The 22,004-nt window shown below is 56.3% G+C and overlaps 2 protein-coding genes across 3 annotated transcripts; one reads left to right on the top strand and one right to left on the bottom strand.

The window, feature by feature from the left end:
- LOC119096846 (adipolin) lies at positions 1-12,546 on the top strand. Its single transcript, XM_037219805.1, has 6 exons — positions 1-458; positions 9,135-9,218; positions 9,938-10,166; positions 10,505-10,710; positions 11,121-11,356; positions 11,869-12,546. The coding sequence occupies exons 1-6, from the start codon at positions 258-260 to the stop codon at positions 12,044-12,046; spliced, it is 1,134 nt and encodes a 377-aa protein (XP_037075700.1). The 5' UTR covers positions 1-257; the 3' UTR covers positions 12,047-12,546.
- A 48-nt stretch (positions 12,547-12,594) lies between these two features.
- LOC119096847 (protein phosphatase 1 regulatory subunit 7) lies at positions 12,595-18,389 on the bottom strand. 2 transcript variants are annotated; one of them, XM_037219807.1, is made up of 9 exons: positions 18,368-18,389; positions 17,931-17,976; positions 17,703-17,741; positions 16,823-16,893; positions 16,147-16,343; positions 15,639-15,801; positions 15,237-15,353; positions 14,111-14,302; positions 12,595-13,472 (listed from the first exon to the last, which is right to left on the bottom strand). In XM_037219807.1, exons 2-9 carry the CDS (start codon positions 17,935-17,937, stop codon positions 13,299-13,301), a joined length of 960 nt encoding a protein of 319 aa, XP_037075702.1. In that variant the 5' UTR covers positions 17,938-17,976; positions 18,368-18,389; the 3' UTR covers positions 12,595-13,298. The 2 variants fall into 2 exon arrangements, with proteins under 2 accessions (XP_037075702.1, XP_037075701.1); XM_037219806.1 differs by having other exon boundaries at positions 18,285-18,376.
- Positions 18,390-22,004: the final 3,615 nt, after the last annotated feature.

Genomic DNA, 22,004 nt, shown 5'->3' with positions numbered 1-22,004 from the left:
CGCGCGCGAGGGGAGACGAGGCGGACGCGCCCGCTGCCGGGAGACGCACCGCTGCTGGGAGACGCGCCGGCTGCTGAGGAGGAGTCGCTGACGGCCGGGAGAGGACTCATTCACCCCGGGGAGGCCTCTGTCCGGAGACTCGTCCACGCCCGAGGACACCCGCCGACGCCGAGGAGGAGGACTCGCCGAAGGAGGACTCGCTCGCCGCCGGGGCGAGAGGCGCCGGAGCCAAGGCGGATGCGGCCCGGCGCCGCCTGATGGCCGCCGTCGGCCGGGGGCTGCTGCTGCTGCTGCTGGCGCTTAGCTGGGCGGCACCAGCGCCAGGCAAGCGCGCGAGGAGGCCACGTGGCCCGGAGCCGACCCCGGCCGCGCCGCCGGCCACGCCGGCCCGCACCGACGGCTGGAGACGACGACCGACGTCGACACGAGAGACGCAGGCGGCTGGACATCGCGTGCAGGTCAGTCGGCTGGAGGCCTGATTGGCTTCCGTGCTGGATGGCTGCGCTGAGCGGATGTTAGCGGCAATGGGATCTAATGGGAGGGGGGGGGGGGGGGAATGGGAAGCGTCTTCGCCGTCGCTTCTCAACACCCGGCAATTTGACTGAAGCGTTGGCGGGCATAGTGAAATGTTATAACGAAGGACTGCTGATTGGGCAGTTGGAACTGAACTGTTCCACATACTCGCCACCGGTCAATAAAGAATGAATCCTAACATAATGTTCCATGACGTTGCGGGTTTTGACCGTGACCATGAACCTGGCACCCTGTATGAATACGTGGGGCTGTTGGAAAGAGATATTTGTAAACAGGACATTGTAAAGTATTTATCGATGTGGATCATAAGCTATCAGAGAGGTGATTTGTTGATCAGGGCATCATAGCAATAGATCGAGGACGCGTCAGCAGGGGCGTGGTTTCCCGAAATGAGCAGGGCAACGGAGAAAATGGTTAAATCTACCCAAATTCGCCAAAGGTAGTTTCGGCCCACTTTTCTCGAAATTGGGCGGGGAGGGGGGGGGGGGGTGGGCGGAGTACTCGCATCTCAACAGATACCTGCACCCCTGACAGCTGGTATTTCAAAAGTGATGGGAAAATCGGCGTTACCGATGAACTCAAGTTAGACAGCGTTAAGCCACTATTCACGTTGATTACTTTTCCCTCAACTGACTTTACTCACGTTTCGAATATTTTGCTCTCAGAATGTATTTTCCCATTAGCATCAAACTTGTGCAAGCTGTGGGCCCGCATTGATGCATAATGCTTACGCAGTACAGGGGTTGTATGGTGTCGCAATGTTTTTCTTTTGTCGGGCGCCCCGCACGGTAATTACGTGACGCGGTGCTCAGCACCGCATCACGCCGGCCATCCTGGAGCTAATCAGCCCACCCCAGCCAATGCTTGGTCCAGCCTGCATCACCTAACTGTCGATGCTTGGTAAAACCCAAGTCATCCCCATTGGCACAGATGAGGCGGATTTCTTCGTCACGATTAGCACCGAGGAAGATCAGGGTTCACTTAGCCGCAGCTTATTATCTGTGCCCGTTCTGTAATGAAAACATAACTTCGGTCATTTTGTGGAGTGCATCAAGGATAACGGCGGCCGCATGTGACAAATGGGAGGTCTGCACATCCGTGGACCCGGGCCGCGTCAGTCCGCCGGGTCGACACGGGCGTGTTCCTGCCGCTCCCCGCACCCATCCCAAGCGGCGTAGAGCCCGGCACCCATCTCAAGCGGCGTAGAGCCCCGCACCCATCCGAAGCGGCGTAGAGGCCCCGGAGGCCAGCCTGCCCTGCCCGCTCCTCCCGCGGGAGACACGCTGTCCTGGTGACAGCTTCGAGGCCACCGCTCCCTGCCCCATTGAGCCGCCGCAGTCCGAGCCACGTGACGGACGAGGGGTCCCACACCCAGCTGCCGGCGGCTCCCGGACGCTGGAGGGAAGGGGGTCAGCCATTCCCCCGTCCCGGACACAGCCCGGCTGACTGAAACCGGGGTCAAGGCCCACCCCCGCGGGAGGGGAAGGGGCGTGAAGAGCGCAGGCTGGCGCCAGCCCCGGAGGTTGCCGCCACGGTGGGGTACGGCTCGTGGTGGAAGCCTCGTGGGAGCCCGCCTTCTGAGCTCGCTCCCGACCGAGCTCTGCGGACGTCAGCCGGCCAGATCACCACATGCCTGTTTCCCACGCCTGCTTCGGCTGATGTGTTGATTGTGTGATGGGATCACGCCGCTGATGTGTTGATTGTATGGTGGGATCACGCTGCTCACAGGCGAGGCCTGCTTACCGGCACTGATCGACCGCCTGCTGGCAACGGCATTGCTGCTCGCGAGACTTGTTAAATATACCGCGAGCGGTACATTCAAGTTCTGCATAAATAAGCATGTATTGATGTAACTGTCCGACACGTAAAACGTTATTATTAAGCGATGTATTCATCTCAGATGGGCATGCGTGAAAGTCTCGCTGCTGAGCTCGCGGCGCATTGTAGGCACAAAGAGTTGCGGCTGCTCCTGGGTGTGCTTATTTCCTCTCTTTTATGCTACCCGACGTAATTAGCGGCGATTACACGACCGCACATTACGACGCTAGAGGCGTCTAATCAAAATCGATCAACCCCTTATTAAAAAGCTTTAAATGCTTCGAAGCGGGCTGGTCAATGATCACCTGCTACATGTCACCCCTGAGTCTTCTCTCTATTAGTCTCAGCTGTCCCGCCTGTGGCCCTGCCTGAGTTCGTCAAATCTGTGGTAAGTTTTGGAGCCTTGGCGATCCCGTGTACAAATCGGCAAAAGCCGTGGCCACGACTGCACGGCCCGAAGCCTGAAAGATATGAGTGAGAGCTGGCGCAAAATGGCCCAACACCGGCGCGACTCGGAGGAAGCGGAGGTCGTAGTTGTTCGATGTAAGGGGATACGAAGTAGACATGTGGAGGAGAAACTCCGACCTCACGTGGGAGAAGGGCTCATGACACTGGTGTATCGTTAAACAGACATGCAAACCATGCCAGCCAGCATGCTGTTGTGACACGGACCGGGGAGTCTGCGCGGCTGAGGCAGCGTCCTTGCACGCATGGTCATAGTGGCTCGCAGGAGCAAATCCAGCCATTGTTTTGCGTCAGAAACCTGCCTTGAAACACTACAAGAAGCCGACTCTGCACGAGACCAAGCTGCGCTGAACCGATAGCAAATAAATCAGGCGACGATCTTGATGGCATATAGATGGCGAGATCACTGCAGGGGAGATGGACCCATTTTGTCTTAATACCCTGTCCGTGTTCATACGGCTGCAGGGGAGACCGACCCGCCTGGCCTCATCACCCTGCCCGTGTCCATACGGCTACAGGAGAGGCCGATCCACCCGGCCTCCGTGTCCATACGACTGCAGGGGAGGCCGACCCGCGTAGTACCGGCAGCTGGTCCGTTCACCCGTGAAATGCCGACGCCGCCGGCTCGCGGAAGGCCGGCATTGTGCGGGCCGTGTTGTGATTGGTGGCTGCCCTGCAGGTGGCGAGCGTAAACAAGCCGCCAGGTCGGAGAGGGAGGCGCCGGTGACGGGCACGGAGGGGTCACCCTAGGGCAGGGAGGCGCGACGAGAGACTGTGGGGCATGGGCGAGCGGGTGACATTCAGGACGCTAGGTCACATTCCGGACGCTGGGTGCCGGTGAGACAGTGTCTGCTTCCTCGCCTGACTGCCTGGGAGAACCCAATTGTTTACCTCAAATCAGCTTCGCTCCAGTCCAGGGCCGTAGTGAGAAACCGTCCGGCAGGACCTAGCTAAGGCTCCCACCAGGCGGAGTAGCCGCAAGTAGGTTATTGAGGTTTAGTCTGCTCTGTTGCCATTTCATCATAACCGACATCACAATTGCATCACAGGAGAGGCCGATCCACCCGTCAATCACGGGTTTTCACGTCAATCACGTCAACTCAAGTCAATCACGCCTTTATTTGGATGCTTCAAATATATTATTTTGACTATCTTGTGAACTTTTTCCGGTTAGCAAGAGACAGACTTGGCTCTTAACTTTACGAAAATGTAAGCCAAAATGCAGCAATGCAATTTCTGTCAGTGGGATATTGCTGGCTGTGATATGTTAGACGTCCCAGCATGACGCATGAAAGACAAGCATGCTTCAACCACGACCATCAAAGTCACGGAAAAATTATTCAGCGGTGCATCTTCGCTAAAGTACTGGAGAATCCTTCTGTAATGCAGTACTGCAGAACCCCACGTGAATTCAAACCGGCGTACGTCTGGTCACGTGCCGCTGCGGGGCCGGTGTTTCGGCCGCGGGCCGGCCACATCATCCTTCTGACCTACGTCTGGTCACATGCCGCTGCGAGGTCGGTGTTTCGGCAGTGGGTCGGCCACATCATCGTACGTGTGATCACGTGCCGCTGCGAGGTCCGGTGTTTCGGCCAGCGGGTCGGCCACATCATCCCTCTGACGTACGTGTGATCACGTGCCGCTGCGAGGTCGATGTTTCGGCCGCGGGATCGGCCACATCATCCTTCTGACGTATGTGTGATCACGTGCCGCTGCGAGGTCGGTGTTTCGGCAGTGGGTCGGCCACATCATCGTATGCGTGATCACGTGCCGCTGCGAGGCCGGTGTTTCGGCTGCGGGTCGGCCACCTCATCCCTCTGACGCGGCAATGGCGCATGGAACTTCCGTCCCCTCCCACACGCGCGCAAGTTCTGCGCGCCCTGACAGCCGTACGCGGGGCGGAGCGTCTGGCCTAGTTTCCGCGTGCTCCGGCCCAGTCATCACGAGCCGGCGCACTGAGTCCGACATCGCCGCAGCTCACCTGTGACGTCGCAGATAAACGCCAGGATGCAGGCTCGATGGAGCATCCATGTTCCGTCACGCGGTCGCACATCTGCGAAGCTTAGGGCCAGGAATATAACGCGCTGAAATAGACATTTCATCCTGCACCTACATTCCTGGAAAGACAGACGTCAGCTGACAAGGCCAGGTGATTTGAGGCTGCTTTGCGGCGGCGTGAGATCCGAGCATGAGCGCACACTACCTCGCCGCGCTCCCATTATCGCGCGCTGGGGCGTCAGGTGAGCGCCATCCACTGTTCTTGGAACGTGGCTTCCCCGAAGTGCGACGTGCGTTCCTCCGCAGCCCCCTTTGCGGCCGAGAATTCCGCGCCGTTACGTCACATGCCGAAGCAGCCCTCCGCGCGCCATTTAGCGCGACTGAGCGTCCCCCCCCCCCTTCCCATTACTCCCACTCACCCTCCCACCGGCCGGTTGGCCGGCTGGCCGGTGGGCGAGCTGCTAATGGGAACGCGAGGGACGGCCGGGCAATAAACACCTGGCCATTGAAGGTGGTGTCCGCCCGCCCTCCCCCTCCCCCTTCTCCCCCGTCCCAGCAGGGGTCTCGGCAGCCGTGTCCGGGGGCCGACAATAGCTGGGGAGATTGGCGTGACGGGGGGGGGGGGGGAGGGGGGCAGAGTGACCCGACGCTGGGAGTTGGCGGTCTGTCAGCCGGGCCAGCCAGCGCAGACAGCTCCGCTCCGCTCCTGTAATGGACTGGAGAGACGGCCTGCAGGCTGGAGAGAAGACCACTGTTTTTAGTGGTCTGAGGGAAGAAGACCACGCTTCACTAAGATAACCGCTCTGAAATTTACGCGGTGGAGTAGGAGGCCGTGGATCTGGAGAGGGCTGGTGGACTGGAAGGGGGGGGGGGGGTGACCTAAAGACTAGGGAAGAGGGTGTCAGTCCGGGAGGCTGCCAAAATGCAGAAGGCCGAGGAGGTTGGCAGTCGGGAGAAAATCGCAGCCTGAGGCTAGCAACCAGGGAAGGACTCTGACAGCCTTGGAAAAAGGTTGCCTTGGAAAAAGGAGGTTGGTGACCTAGAGAGAAGGCTGGCAGTCTGGGGAGGATGCTGGTAGTGTGGGGAGGAGATCCTGAAGTGCAGTTTCAGATACAAATATGATCACCACCATATCTGGAGTGAGGTACTACTTTTCACTGTTTTGAACGTATTTTATGTCTGAAATTATACCGAAGACAAGTTCCTTATTGCGAAATTACACCAAGAAAAGTTCCTTGTTGCATGCTCTTAGTGATCCAGGTCGGCTCCTATGGCTATGTCGTCATTCTTAGCGCCGTGCAGTTATTATTGGGTATTGCAATCTCCCTCAAGGTTTGCGGATTTCCTTGTATTTAGAGCGGGTGTTATCTTTGCTTAATTCAGCCGACGGATCAGCTTCGTGATAGTGGTGACTCTCTCTCGCACGTACACCACAGAGTCCCAACATCAGCGGTACACGGAGGAAGCGTGTCCCCCCCCCCCCCCCCCCCCCCCCCCCCGCCCTCCAGCTGACAGCACACACGGTCTTCAGCTTCAGGCGGACGTGTGTAATCCCAATAATAATACAATAATAAAACGCCAGCCAGCCGCGGCCGGTTACCAAAGCGCTGCAAAAATCCGGAGCCTCGATCGTGGCATGAAGAGCGCGGAAACAGGACTACACCTCGGACAGACAGGATAATCTCCGGCCGGCATGCATGCGGCACCACGGTCGCCGCCCCTTCACAGCGACACGCCCGAGCCGGTGGCACGCTCCGCCGACCTTGGCCGGGTCCGAACCTCAGCGGCGCACGTGGCCGTTGTGCATCGCTGCCGGCGGCGGGCGCAGTCGGCTCTTGGCGCTGTATCGCGTGTAGATCGGGTATCGGGAGCTCCGGGACACGACACGGTGTCGGCGCCCTTCAGCGCCGGCCACTTTTGCCGTACACAGAACTCTGCGGCAGACATTTGAAGCGCGCCATGATTGGCACATAAACACCGGCTAATGAGTTTCGTGTTGCTGTCGCAGTCGCGCTCAGGGGATTGAGGCTACGCCGAGAAAGCTTTCCAATGATGCGATCTCTGGAACCCGGAGACAATTGCGATCTTTGTAGCTCGTCTCTCAACCGTGACCAGTGCACGTTTCGAAAGGCGGTTCCTTTGCGGGAGCCGAAATGCCGGCAAATCGCTGGCTCTGGCAGGTCGGCTCCATCCGCTGCTGGGTGAGCACGCACCACCGATATCACCGCTGCTTTAGGGGGTGAGTGACAGTGTCTGGGCCTCCCTGGGACATGACCCATGACCCCTTGCCGACCAAGGACCCGTGACCCCCTACCGACCAGTGACCCATGACCCCGTACCGACCAGTGGACAGTGACTATTGACCCGAGCTGACCAATGAGCCGTAACCATTGACTCCGCGCCGACCAGTGACCATTGACCCCATGCCAGCCTGTGACCCCGCACAGATCAATGGCCCCGGCTCAGCACGACGACGCAGTTGGGCTCCCCGCACGACCTCGGCCGGTCTGTCACCCGCCAATAAGCGCGACGCGTCAGTTCATTATTTTTATTTCTGATTGGGCCTGTCAGTCGGGTGAGGCGGGCTCGGGACATCTGACGGGCGCCGGCGACGGAGCGCCGCCGGCCCTTCACCAGGTCACGGCGGTCTGTCAGCCGGGCCGGGGCGGCGTGCCGGGCCCGTCAGCGTTTCGGGTGGATTCGCTCGGATGATTCAGAAGAAGCTCTCGACGAGCCAGTCAGGGTTGGTGGACTGTCAGCCCCGTTTGTGACCGCGATGTAAAACCAATGTGAGTTTCAATGTCTTCGTAGATGATCTTGTTCGCCGCCTCGGACATGGAGCATGCTGAAACTTTAACTGTTTATACAAGCGCGACTTGGGACACAGAGGAGGCGACGTTTCCCAGTCAGTCAGTCCCAGTCTCGCTATTCTGTGTTTGGAGCTTCGTATGTCCACTTCGATTCACGCTTACGCTTACATAGGCAGTCTTTCGAAAACAGCACGTCATGTCGTGAAATGCGACCTTACATGGGGATAGCGGGAAGGCGCCATGACCAGCAACTGGCGCGTTATTCTATTCTGTCTTTCATTTGTCGACACGTCCTCACTCTCAACCAAGCGATGTTTGCGTCCCTGTACGCGCTCCGTTGAACGCCTTACCAGGTTGAAAAATATCATGTCTCATTCCCTGGCTCGTTCATTGATCTGTTCTTCTGCTAGCTCCGCCTTCCATCACTTGCTGTGGACCCTTCGCACGCGCGGTGCACCGCTGCCAAACCGGGCAGATACATGCAAGGACAGCCCGCGCTATGGCTCGGCTCCACACACGGCACACCTGAGCGGCCGACCCTTCGTGGCCGGAGAGGACATCCCATGTTCTCGGACTCCGTGCGGGTGTCAACAGTCTATTTATTGCCGCGTGCAACGTCTACCGGAAACATTCTGCTGTAGCGGCTTCTCACGCCGGTGAGCGAAGGAGAACGAGGCGCGCGCCGAGCAGGCAGCGCGGGCGCCAGCACCGCTGGGGGAGGGGGAGGGGGGACGTGAATCGCTTTGCGTTGGGCTGCCGATGGTGGTGGTGTGCCTGGGCTGGGGCGCTGCTGGGCAGGGGAACACCCGAGGAAGGTGTGAGTGATGTCGTATTTATGTACAGAGGTGGTCACGATTTTACCAGGACCGGTTGGTAGTCCAACACAACACCAACATTGAGACGTACGCCGGCCGGGCGCGCGGTGATCGGTAGCAGAGGGGGCTTGAAGTGTGATCGATCACAACCCGCCTTGTGTGTGTGTGTTTTTTTTTTGTTAGTATAGCTCAATGAGTTTGTACCACCGCAGCGCTGCCTTTTAACCGGTTAGGGACAAGAGCTGCATCCGACAGTGGACATCCACATGCGGTGTTGCATCTGGCCCTTAGATACTTCACTGTCATGTTGTCATATATATATATATATATATATATATATATATATATATATATACCTTTTCTTGCTGCGATGAGACCTGTGATGTGACAAGTGTGTCCGCGGACACAGCCTTCTACGGACGTCAGCGTTAAGTTTTGCTCACGTCCTGTTGTTCCATCCTTCTATTATAAGATTTCATGCCGTCAACCTTCTGTGTAAGATTTTTCAACACGCTGCCTCTGTTGGAGAGACAACGCATTGTTTCAACAATGTTTGTGGCCAGCCTGGACCCCAATGGTGGATCCAGGATCCCATAAAGTTACATGTTAATGGGATCCCGCGATCTACGCGGGGCTTCAGGCCCATGTCTGCATGTGGCTGTTGTAGCTGTGAATGTTGCGCCTCCTGTTCCAGATGCCCGGCGATGGACACTCTTCAGCCGACAGCCGACATCGACCCCATGACCGCAAGGTCACGGAGCGGACACATCGCCGAAAGGTAGCTGGGTGACCAAACGCGTATTGCCCATAACCAGGGGGGGGGGGGGGCGGCGGACATTTGGGAAGGGCTCTATTACACCAGTTATGGTTAACCGCTAAGAATTTACGTTGTTTTGATCGGGCGGCCACTTTGTCCGGTTCATATGGTTTTGCAGCTAACGAAAGAGAATAGCATTGGCACATACAATGCATGCTCACCAGCACCATGTGCGTGTATGTGCGCACGGATCACGTGGAAGAAAACCCTACCTGAGGCGGGCAGGTTCGCCGCCACTGTAGCCGCCCTTGGCCCGCCGCTCGGTCGGGACAGCGGCCACCAGCTGCACTTGCCTGGTTTGCCAGCGTTATTAAATGCGGGGAGAATGTGTAGGCCGGAGTCACTGCCGCAGTAGTAGCGTGCTTAGCTCAGGTGATCGATCGTCTCGCTCCATCGCTCTGTAGAAGAGGTGGTGAGGGGGTCCTGCGAGAAGCAGACTTGTTTGGCTTATACGACTCAGAAAAAAAACTGTAAGGTCGACTGTGAGATGGTGAGCAGTATGCTCGTGGCACAGAGCTGTGGGCTACTTGTTGGCCCACTTGAATGAGCGCATGGTGACGTCAGGGTTTAATGCAGTTTAATATTATACCCATATCCCATTCGAAGGTCTTTCCCATCTCGAGCTGTCGCTGGACGCGCCTCTGACCTTGAACTCTGACTGACCGCGACCTCCGCTGCAGGGCGGTCTTCTGCCGCCGCCGGCCGACACGTGGCGGGCGTTCATTCGCCACTCGGAGGACGTGGAGCGGCGCGCGCGCAGGCGGAGGAAGCAGCGGCGGCGGGGCGGCGCTGGCGAGCTGCCGCTGCCGACGCGACGCGGCCCGCCAGGTCCGCCCGGGCCCCCCGGCCCGCCCGGTGCCGTCGTCACCCAGGAGCTGCTCGTCAGCGAACTCCGTCAGATGATCCAGGGTCAGTGGCGGGCAGAGGCGCCGCCGAGTGTTCCGTTGCAGTCAGCGCGGAGATTACAAGAGACTGAAACGGGAGGCGTCGCTTCCGCCGCAGTTGCATGCTCGAAAGTATAATCGGAGGCCTGTTCATAAGAAATGTCGAAGGTTCCAGCCACGCCTTGCTAAAAAAGCAGTGCTTATTGCAAAACTGTCGAAACGTTTGCTTTAAAACCCACTAGTCGCCGCATGGTGCAAAGATGCCATATTCATATTTTTACTTCGGTTTTACTCTGGTAGAAAATGTGATGTAATGCCAACATCTCCTGAACGATTTTTCCACACTAGATTTGCTTTCCTCAGAGGCAGCGGGAGAGCATTTAAACAGTTTACTTCATGCTGCCAACGAAACTGGTTCCGAGAAGAGCCGCAAGGCGGCGACACCATCGCTATTCCAGTTGGAAGAGGTGGCGGTAGTGTCCAGAGTGCAGTCAGCCTTCCACGTACGGTTGGCTGAGAAGGTGGTGGTTCCGCCAAAGATGTTCGTGGAACTGAGCAAGTACCAGCTGGTAAGTAGCGACGTGTCTATTCGAAGCTTCTGAACGTTCTTCTTGAAGTTTTTTCATGAATTCCCATGACCTTTGAGGAACGTTGCAGCTTCAGTATTGCAAATGTGGAACACGCGTCCATTGCCGCTCGTACCCCCCCCCCCCCCCCAATGATCGTTCACACGGAAGCATGAGAATCTCAACGATTCGTGACCATTTCCCAACCTATCATGACCTACCGCGAAGCTGTGTGATCTGTGAATAGACATCCTCGGTAAGGCACTTCAACCTCGGCCACCAAACCAACAAAGTTGCATCAAAATAACTACGGCTCACCCAAACAGCAGGCCTGTATAGGACCAGCCACGACCCGCGGCCAGCCGTCCCCCCGGCCTGCGCTGATCCCCTTCCCCCCCCCCCCCCTGCGGCAGCCGTTCGGCGGCGGCGCGTTCCAGCGTGGCGCCGGCCTGGACCTGGAGACGGGCCGGTTCCGCGCGCCCGAGGACGGCGTGTACCAGCTGTCGGCGCAGATCTTCCTGCGCCAGCACTCGGGCAAGGCGACGCGCCATCGGGCGCGGCCGGCCGGCAAGGCCAAGGGCCGCCACAAGCCGCAGCATAAGCTCCTGCGCGTCCTCGTCTGCATTGACTCGCGCTGTAAGCGCAACACGTGAGTGGCTGAGGAGCGGTGGCAAGGCTGGCGGAGATGGATCTGTGGCGATGCACGTCGCGTTATATGGCACAGGGGAGGGGAGGGGGTGTAATGAGTTTTTACGTCTGGGGTATGGTATGGGCCGAAAGAATGTGCTTAAAAAACGGAAAACATTATTCAAGAGTCATCGATTTCTTACGTGGTAAGTGTAACCCATTCGGTCATTCTCGATCTACGTGAGTTTCATTGCCGACGACTTAGGGGGAATTCGTTTAATCATGCGCTGCAGCAGCGGCTACCGCTTCCTCGACGACACGGACGTCCTGGCTCTGCTTGCGACCCACATTAACCGCACCAGGCGACCGTCGCTGTCGCTGGCCGCAGACGCCTGCGACAGATTCATCCGACGCTTTCACCATCGTGTCTGCTTCCACGCAACGCCTCGGTGACGCCCTAACGCCGCCAATACCACCACTCGCCTCCCCGTGACCGCGGACTCTTACCCGGTCTGACGTGCCCCCTGCCGGCAGCTCCCTGCAGTACATCTCCAGCGTGGGTACGGCGCCGCACTTCTTCACCGCCAGCCTGCACGGCGTGCTCGAGCTCAGCAAGGGCCAGTACGCCTCCGTGCACGTGGACAACGCGTCGCGCGCGCGCGTGGTGGCGCTCAAGGGCAGCCAGTTCTCGGGCGCCATGCTCGGTCGCTGACCCGCCGCCGGCGTGCCGCGACCGACCGACCGACCGACCCAGCGCGCTCCACTCGGCACGCGACGAGTCTCCGCGGCCACGGGCAGCGCGCCGCGGGGCGGCGGGCGTCTGAGGGCTGGGCCGGGCGGCTCTGCGAGACGCACAGAGTAGAGCGGCGGCGGCCGCGGCTGGACGACTCCGCCCGGCAGGCATGGCCGCGGTGGTGGCTCGTGTGGGGACGCGTGGCGGCGAGCGCGCCGCGCCGCGGACCCCGACCCTCCCCAGCGCTGCAGACGACTGGCCGGCCGGCAGATCTCGTCGGGCAGCGGCGAGCCGGACGGGCGGACTGGAGCACGTGATTCCTGCGGCTCGACTCGCCGCCGTCACCGCCGAGTCGCCAACCGTGCGGCCGCGGTCGGCTGGCAGTCCCACAGCCGACCTCAGGTCAGCTGCTGCGTTCCGCCGGCGTGACTTGTATCGTACCGATATCCTCGCACTCAATACAGATCGTAGGTTTCTTACATTGCGGAGATCTCTCAGCGCGACGTCACAGACAGTAACACAGTGGCTCAGCACTGCTATGCAGTGAATGTTTATTGTTCCGAGCACTTCGGCCCTCAGCTTAACTAGCAATAATCATCGTCGCCTAAAGTCGTACGAAACGGATCCTTGGAACAGCGGTATGCCAGACCCCGGTCGAGGCCCTGACGCGCTTTGGTAAACCAACAGAATCGTGCAGAAAACTGACATACAATACGACGGTAAACAGATCAGCTGGTCACGCACATTCCTGCGGAACATTTCTGGAGCCGCATCGCGCACAGGCTGGTGGCACAACAGGAGCATGTTCCGGCTCCATAGCCGACGTACCACCCACGAGCAAAGCGAGCCTCCCACGCGGCAAGAAGTCAAGCAAAACGCTGCGCAAGAGCACCCTTCCCCAGAAATAAACTACAGCTCTAGACCGGCGCGCCGGTCGAGACATCGCCACCTACAGACAGTCGGGAAGGCTTCATCAGCGAGTACTGCGACCGGCGGCGCCACGCGGCGGTTAGCGCGTGAACCACACACCTCTCCACGCATCGCCGAGCGGTGGTCGGCACGGAGAGCGCCCGCACCACTCCACGAGGGAGGAACAAATCTCCAGCGACGCACTGGCCCGCTGCGCACAACCCTCCACACCGGAAAACAATGGGCGCGCTTCAGATCAGCGCCGTCTCCCTTCCGCCGGGAGTCTGCCTCCCCGCCTCCCCGCCCGCGGCACCGGCCGGTCCTACCGCGTCAGCGTGGCGTCGATCTGCGTCAGGGTCGGCAGCGCCATCTTCAGCTTGCGCCGGTAGTTGACGTCCTGCGCCAGCGGGTTGCGCTCCAGGTACACCGTCTGCAGCTGCTTGGCGCCATTCAGCTGCGCCAGGTCGACCCAGTCCGACACTTGGTTGTCGTTGCACTGCCAGGGAGGGGCGTGGAGGTTGACTCGTGCGAGCTCGCTGGCGTGCGTCAAGTGCAAGCATACACGTAACACACACACACACAGTTATCTGCCGAAATTGTTGCACGCTTTGATCTCACAAAGCCATCTGCCCTTGGGAGCGCTGGTCCCTCCCTCTCCCTCTCTCGCGGCCCATGCACAGCGGCAGTGGCGGACGCGTCCAAGCCCGAACGGCACGCACCGAGAACAGCCCACACTCGGGTGGCGCACGCGGGCTGAGCGGCACGTCCAAACCTCCCCAGCTCGGACGGCACGCGCCGAGAACAGCCCACACTCGGGTGGCGCACGCGGGCTAAGCGGCACGTCCAAACCTCCCCAGCTCGGACGGCACGCACCGAGAACAGCCCACACTCGAGTGGCACACGCGGGCCGAGCGGCACGTCCAAACCTCCCCAGCCCGCACGGCATGCACCGAGAACAGCCCACACTCGGGTGGCGCACGCGGGCTGAGCAGCACGCCCAAACCTCCCCAGCTCGGGTGGCACGCACCGAGAACAACTCATACTCGGGTGGCGCACGCGGGCTGACCGGCCCATATGCCGTCAACCCGCGCAGGCCACGTCCACAGCGCCGCCGGTGGCTCGGACGTCACGTACCCAGAACTCCTCCAGCTCCGTGAGATGCGCCATGTTCTCCAGCTTGGCGATGCGGTTGGAGGCGAGGTCGAGCGTGTTCAGCTGCGGGTTACCTTCCAGACCGTCGATCTGGCTGATGCCGTTGTGTGAGAGGTACAGCTGCTCCAGCTGGGCCAGCTGCTGCAGACCCTCCATCACCGTGATGCGGTCACTCTGGCGGCGGGCGGGGGCGGCGTCGGACACGACGCACCAGCGCACCGACACACCAGCAGCAGCAGGGAAACGTAACGACGGAGGGCAGACGGCACACTCGGCAGCCACCGACAGCCACTCGACGACGAACACGCCGCAATAGCGCTAAGTTTCGTCGCAAACCACCACGCTGCGCGCTGTAGTCATCAGGGACAAGCGTGCCGCAACACGGGATTCGTTTTCGTGCTAAAAAACGAACTTGCGTGGAGCGCCCTCACCACCCGTAAATCATAACGAATATGACACGACAGCACCCCGACTCATGCTTCCCCATGGCACGATGCCCGAGCGGCCGGCCGTCACAAGTACCGCCAAGGGACGCCAGGCACGGCCCAGTCACAACAGTCGAGGTGATGGAAAGCCCCAAAACCACCGCCATCACGGCGGCGCGCTGTAAACTCCATCGTCGGCTCAGCGGGCTCGTCTCCGGGAGAACGGGACCATGTGACTCACGAGCCGGGCCAACCAAACTGTCTGAGGCGGCTCCAACGGCCAGGCCAAGCTCCATCTCCACGTCCTCTCCCCATTTAGTTTAACTGTTCCCTGTTATTGCTGGTGTTTCGTGGCGTTCGTTCACTGAAATCATTGCCAGAGCGCTGCGCTCGAAACGCTACGGAAAGCGGCAGGAGCGACGAAACACCAAGCGGCTCGCCGCCTTGTTCCGCCTATCGTTGGCCCATAACATACTGGGAGCCAACCCCGTCCCCCGAATGTACTCGGCGCACCTGAACCGTTCACCCGCCGGTGAGTTCATTCCGTAACCACCGCGATGCTACAGCCGGAGACGGCCATCGAGACTGGCTGGCCAGCCCCTCGCCGCATGATTTTTGGGACAAGCACAGCCGCTGAGCCGGGCAGACGAGTCAGGGCAGTCCCTCGGCCGGCGGTCCCTCACCTGAAGGCTGAGCACCCGCAGCTTGGTCAGCTTGTCAAGGTTCTCGATCTTGTTGATCTTGTTCTTGCCCAGGTACAAGCTGGTCAGGTTCGTCAGGCTGTCCAGGTTGGCGATTTTCTGTTGGGAGCACGGACCTCTCATCTTTCCACCCTGACAGGTGGAGATTCAGCGCCTCGGCAGCATGAAAAACAGCGAGCACTTCAATCGCCTTCACGAGTGCCCAGATGAAAGTTGCACCCCCACTTTGAAACAAGGCATTGGGACATTTCCCTTCAGACCTCTTTTGCATAGCCTCGACGACCACATTGCAGCAAGACGCATCCTTCGTACCATCGGTGACCCCATGCACATCCCATCACAAGTCACGATGCCACATAACAGCATGACACCACAGTGACTCACGCGAATTTTGTTGTCTCCCAGCTCCAGCATTTCCAAGGCCTGCAAGCCCTCCAGGTTCTCGATGACCTGTATTTTGTTCATGCAGAGGAACAGCTTCTTCAGGTTGGTGAGGTGCGACAGGTTTTCAATGGTCGTGATGCGGTTGACCGAGAGATCGAGCTCCCTGGCGGGCGAAAGGTGCGTTGCATCACACCTGCATGTCAGCAAGGGCATTATACAAGACACGCTCCAAATAACAACAGTTCCCCCACAGCGATGCTCCCCCTCTCCAGTTTCTCTCCAACCAAAGGCGACCCCCTCTTCCAATGCTCCTCAAGCCAAACGCAACTCTCTCCCCCAATTCTTCCCAAGCCAACAGCGAACCCACCTCCCAATTCTCCCCGAGCCAAAAGCGACGGCACGCCTCCAATCCGACTTTCTGCGCGGACTAGATGGCCGCTCCACAGCCGTCGCCTTCGGCGGCTGTGGGGCGGCCGCCAGCCTCCGCCCGGGCCGCCGGCCGACTCACTCCAGATTGACCAGCGCTTCGAGGCCTTCGATCTTGGTCAGCTGGTTGTCGTAGAGGTCGAGCTCGGTGAGGCACGGCAACGCGCCGAGGCCTTCGATGCGCGTCAGCAGGTTCCAGCGCAGGCAGAGCGTCTCGAGGCGCGGGCAGTCCTGCAGGTTCTCGATCCGGCTGATCCGCTGGTGGTTCAGGTCGATGTCCTGCGGCGCACCGGCGCCGTTTACTCGCGGCTGGACAGGGGACGCCAGCTGACAGGTCCCACTGTCTACAGGGGTGTGCTTGGCCAACAAACTGACTCCTCTCAAATGTTTCAAGGGCATTTCACGCACTTATAGCCATCTAGGGAGAATGGCAAGAAGTGTAACACTTACATTACCTCCTATGTACACAATTACCACCTGAAGATATTGCTGGCATTGCAGGTATCCTTGAAAACTTGGCAAACTTGGATTATCAAAGCATGCACAAGAAACTGGAACTGAATGTGACACCACCATCAACATTTTGGTGGAGTCAAACCAAAACCAATAAGTGCACCATGCAAGAGATAAAACTGACTAATAAGAACTGCCATGATCACACTGCAATGTTTGTCTTATGAGTTGTCTACCTCGCCACTACCATAATGTGCTAAGTGAATGAAAAGTTAGGAGACAACTATATTTGTAATGCAACAAACCAATGTGTCAGCATCCCAGGTAAAGGTCTTCATGTCTCCAAGTTCTCCTTTGTCTTCAGCCTTCTCCAGGTCTAAAAGAAGGAGGTTTAACATCTGGTAGAGGTGGTAACAAATATGTCACAATGTAATGCACATTTCTGTTCTGTGATAGTCCATGGATGTACTGTTGGACCACTGGACTGCCTGAACATACTTTAGAGCCTCACTGTGTTCTGATGTATGCTCCCAAATCACATTGGTGAATGCATAGGTGCAATGAGCAAAATGAAGATGAAAATATTGCATGCCTTCAAAACCTGTCACTGTAGGCAAAGCAGAAGGAAAATAGCACCAGACAATGCATGTTGTTGCAGCATAAATACAAACCACACAAGGTGGGAGAGCAAAACATTCTAACTTATAACATGTTGAACATGGCTCCTTAAGTGATGAAGGCTGCAGCAGCACTATTGCTGCATATAACTATTTATAATCTAGTTTGGAGTGATGAAAAATCCTTTTCCTCATTAAAAAAGTTAAGGACTTCATGTTTAGTCAACAATTGTATACTGAGAGCTAGCTGACATTTCACATTTCTTCTTTTTGTCAATATCTTTAAAGGCAATGTTCAATTTTCAGGAAGCTCCACCCTAGTTCCTGCACCACCAACCATTACTGTAGTACTGAGCCATCTGCTCATGTTTCACCATACCACGACTACTATAGATGTTGTCTTTCATTGAAAGTACTATATGTGAAAGGACAATGTAAAATTATACATATGGAGGCACTATACAAAACCATTCTATTAAGTGCAACCTTGTCTGTGCAACCTTATCTGAAGAACTCCCTCATTTTTAGCTGAAGAGAAGCATGACACATGAGAAATATAACAACTTACCCATCTCCTCTTCACTGGAAGTGCTAACAACATCCTGGTCTGGAAAGCAAGAGCACACATAAAATATCCAAATGACCTGATGAAAAACATGTCCCAAACCTACCAAAGCTCTGCCAAATGGCTTGAACAGAGAATGTGCCTTTCAAATGAAATACCTCTTGTAAAAGATTGAGTTGATACAAGCTTGTCAAAAAAGTTTAGAGCAGTTTACACACTCAAAATGCTTACCTGGCATAGCTGCCACTTGTTGATTTACAGAAGAAATTTGACAAAACTGCAATGAAAAGGGGTGATGTTAGTTATTGAATAGGTTTACAAGGATGGCCAAGGATGATGTCTTCCATAACTTCCTTTATATTTTTCTTCTTCAAGAGCGGCACTCTTAGGCCCGAAGCCTGACTCAGACACTACACCTTTCATCGTCCGTTGGCGCAAAGTCCAGCAGTGTTCCATGTCAGCGCTACAGCAAATTGCACGCCCATTTACCCGGAACCGCATTTCACGAACTCTTATTGACAATCAACAAGAACAAACAGGTTATCTGTATAAACTGGCCATTGTCACCATACATGCAAAACTCACCCAGCTACACAAATAAGAAAACGGGTATGCGCAAATTCAAACGCATGCAATCAATAACCAAACGGGACTGTTGAGGCACCCACCCTTTACCCTTATCCGTCTACGACTGGGGCGGTAACCCCTTGCGGCGAATACGCCGCGTTTCGTCCAGGTTATAGCATTATAAATATGTTGACCTTGGACGACTGGTGACGTCAGCCTTATTCCTGCGATGCATTAAGCCGTCCATAACTTACGTTGTGCACGAAAGAGGAGTCCATCTGATTGAGCGTAACGGCAGTGTAACAAGGGAGGTTTTAGGCAACGTAACGATATGGTTGTGTGTGGCTGCAAATAATGCTAAAATCTCTCAAAACAAGTGAAACCTTAAAGCCCGATGTAGAATGGCAATGGACGAACCCACATTCTTGCGCCTCTAGTTCAATAAGAGACGAAACGGACGGTACTTTTCAAAACGTTACACTTAGCTCAGCGTAACCAGGGGAAGCGGAGGGGTCGCCCGGCGTAGCCAGTGAGAACCAGGGGAGGAAAATGATACGAGATATGCAGCGTAATGAATAGGTCGCTGAAAATGCGGGCATCTTCTGATGATAATTATGTGAGCTTAGTAGCAAACTGAAAGACAGGTGTGGAAAAGTTAGACAGCCACGCGGTCATTCACAATATCGCGAACAATGTTAGTATTGGAGCATGGGGCCAGAACGGGAGCGCAGGTTGGAACATCCTTTGTGACAGCAATTTTCCGTTCTGAGAGCTCGGTTGGTTTGAGCGAATGCCTGCCAGTCCACCCGCCGCTGCCTAGCAGGATGTGTTGGGATCACTTTAGGTGCCCGATTTTTGCCCCTGACTAAGACAGCTTGCGGCCAGTGGTGTCGGCCACGCTAAAGGTCACGTTACGATGATATTTGTGTTTAAAGGCGCTTCGTCTGTCCTGGTCATTTTGAGCCCATAGCTGTTTTCATCGATTTGCATATGATGATTACCGCATGCAGGCAATCCATTCTTCTAAGATCGGGTTTTCCAGTGTCACCGTCAAGGGCTATCAAACTGGTGAGAATATGATTCGAGAACCAATTTACTTCAAAAAGCGGGCGATCGCAATGAGGACACGTTGGCGCTTGGTTTCCAGACAGGAGAAAACCTTGCGTGCCATAGACATGCCCGATACGGAGGCGACAAAGTGCTGACTTTCTCTCTTCTGCTGACCTGGTGAGAGGAATTGCCCAGTCGCCAACCGTGTCTAACTGAGCGGAGTTTATTTCCGGCGTTGCCCTGTGAGTCCACGCTAAACTGGTCCCAAAACTGTCAGTTCTTGTTTTCTCTCTCTCCCTCACTCTTGCCCTCAGACGAGACGACGGCGTCGGCTCGCGTCCGAGAACGGCGCTCGAGTGGAACGAGGTCGAGGGCCGGCTGCACCCTCCTTGGCAGCAGCATTGGCTTTCTCGTTTCCAGCCTGCCCGATGTGTCTGGACACCGAGGGAAAGACCACGTACGCACTTTCCATCACATTTAACAGCCGCCACCTGCTACAAGATCTCGTCTATTTTGACATGACCCATTGCCAGTTTTCTTTTTTTCTATTTTGTGATGAACTGAAAAGATATTGGATAGCTAAAATACTGCTCAAAAAGTCGGACAGTACTAAGAATCGCTCTTGTCGTCGTCCTTCTACAAAAGGATGAGCCAGCGCCTTGCTCATTGCACGTAGTTCAGTCGTAAATGTCGAATAGTGATGGGATGATGCAACACGCTTCGTGCAGCTTCATAAGCGACACCGCGTGCTGTACCTTTTCAGGACTCTGACCCATCTGAACATGTGTATATGTGACTGGCACTCGGTACGCACTCCAAAAAGAGCTTCATATTGAAGCTTCTCAGCAGTTTCACCAACGCACAGATGGACAGACTAGAGATAGGTGTCGGCAGTTCCCATGGTGGGCACAGAGGTGCTTAACTGGGCTGACATCCTTGTACTAATGCCCGCATCCTGCAGACTTCAGCTGACTCGGACACAAATGGGCTTAGCAGTAGTCGTTTTGTCTGTCTTGAATAGCTCAGTCGGTGGTCTGAAAAGATGCTTTAATAGGCTGGATGTGCTTTAGACTGCAGCCTTAAGCGCATGGCGCGAGCTAAGCATCTCACGACATAGACTCAATGGTGGTTTGTTCGCCTCGACCAGAAGCCTGGCGATAGGGCCGATGCGATGTGTCCCAGTAAGAGTGCGTATGTCGTCGTGGTACGCTGTGTCGAGTGCGCATTTTTGCAGAATCACACGCCAACTCGACACACCTGACATGCATACTCTAAGTTGGAGCGAATCAGCGCCTTATACGGACAGGGAGGCATCTTCCGGTTTGCCCCGAGGAATATCCTCGTATCGACCATGGGGATGTTCAGCGCTCTTGAACACCAATCTCTAAGCGTTCGAAGCTAGGTGGTGTCCGACAGCCTTCTGTCGAAAACGGTTGCTTCAGAACTTTACTCAGATGGAGTTAAAACTATCCCATAGCGTTCACGCGAAGATCTGCGCAATGTCGCTGTCTGTTGGAAGTGTATTGCGTGATTTTTGAAAGTGTAAGGGTAAAACCGTTCATAAAACACCGGTGCGTCAACTTATCTAGGCAGATCTGAATCTGCCGCGAAACCGAGGTCAATGACGATGGAGAGAACCAAATGGCGAGGTGGCCAACAAACAGCGCACGACCAACGTTGGTGGGCAGTGCGTCGCTGACATCGCTCACCGAAATGGCGAAAAATCGGACACTTGAATGCTTCCCTGAGGCACTTCATCTACTGCAGGAAAACGGTCAGAGAAGGCATTGCCCACTGTTGCCTGGAAATGGTGATCACGCAAGAATTTGGACATAAATCGACCCATGTGGCCCCGCACGCCCTATACACACAACTTAACGAGAACACCATGATGTAGGGTGGTGCCGAATGCCCTATATGCGTCAAAGAAGACAGCTAAAACATGCCGATAGGCGTTTGAATGATTCTCGCATCGCTGTGCCCAGGACAACTAAGTGGTCCAGAGTGCTTCGATTTTACCTCAACCCCATTGCAAGTCGGAGAACACGTTATTAGTCCGCTCAAAAACACAAAACTTGTGCACTGATCATCTTTCAAACAGCTTAGAAACGCGGGCCGTCAGTGAGATGGGTCGATAATGCAGGGCGTCCGTACCATTTCTGTAGGCTTTTGAAAAAGGTACGACTATTGCATTCCTCCACTGGTCCGGAAACGTATCGGTTACCAAAATGACGTTGAATTCCGATAGCAGATGCTCTAGTGAATGATCGCTGAGGTTTCTTAGCATCTCATTTATGACAGTGCCTAAACTTCGTGTACATTCGGTGTGTTGCGCGGCGCTCCCTCCTCTCTCATAGGAAATTTCGCATTACACGAGTGGTCGTTGCTTGAACCGAAGTCTACAAGGCGACTCTCTCATTAAACCTTGCGCCGCGAAGACCTGGGATCGGATGACCCCAGAAGACGTCCTCACAGCATCCGTCCCAGCCCCTTAGCCACTCACTCTACTGCGTTAGTGAGTGGTGCCTCAGATAGTTACACAAAGGAAAGGACTGGACAGGCACTTTCCAGACGTCGTCTATATACGCTTCGATACCCGGGGTAATGGAGTGCAACGGCTGACGCCAGTCACATCACCTTTCCATTAACAGTGCTCAGACGCGCGCACGACCCGTCCCGCCCGTGCTC

Source organism: Pollicipes pollicipes, unplaced genomic scaffold, assembly GCF_011947565.3.
Source record: "Pollicipes pollicipes isolate AB1234 unplaced genomic scaffold, Ppol_2.1 Scaffold_4295;HRSCAF=5057_pilon_pilon_pilon, whole genome shotgun sequence".
Classification (NCBI taxonomy): Eukaryota; Metazoa; Arthropoda; class Thecostraca; order Pollicipedomorpha; family Pollicipedidae; genus Pollicipes; species Pollicipes pollicipes.
Note: the sequence above shows the minus strand (reverse complement) of the source record. Positions and strands in the feature narration are given on the sequence as shown.

Bases quoted from the DNA above. Each gene is read 5' to 3' on its own strand.
- LOC119096847 (XM_037219807.1), bottom strand. The intron at 15,354-15,638 runs GTGAGTCACTGT...TGCTCCCAACAG, and splicing joins TGGGAGACAACAAAATTCGC to AAAATCGCCAACCTGGACAG. The intron at 14,303-15,236 runs GTGAGGGACCGC...GCCCGCCGCCAG, and splicing joins TGCGGGTGCTCAGCCTTCAG to AGTGACCGCATCACGGTGAT.
- LOC119096846 (XM_037219805.1), top strand. From the start codon at position 258: ATGGCCGCCGTCGGCCGGGGGCTGCTGCTGCTGCTGCTGGCGCTTAGC. The intron at 459-9,134 runs GTCAGTCGGCTG...CTCCTGTTCCAG, and splicing joins CGGCTGGACATCGCGTGCAG to ATGCCCGGCGATGGACACTC. The intron at 11,357-11,868 runs GTGAGTGGCTGA...CCCTGCCGGCAG, and splicing joins TCGCGCTGTAAGCGCAACAC to CTCCCTGCAGTACATCTCCA.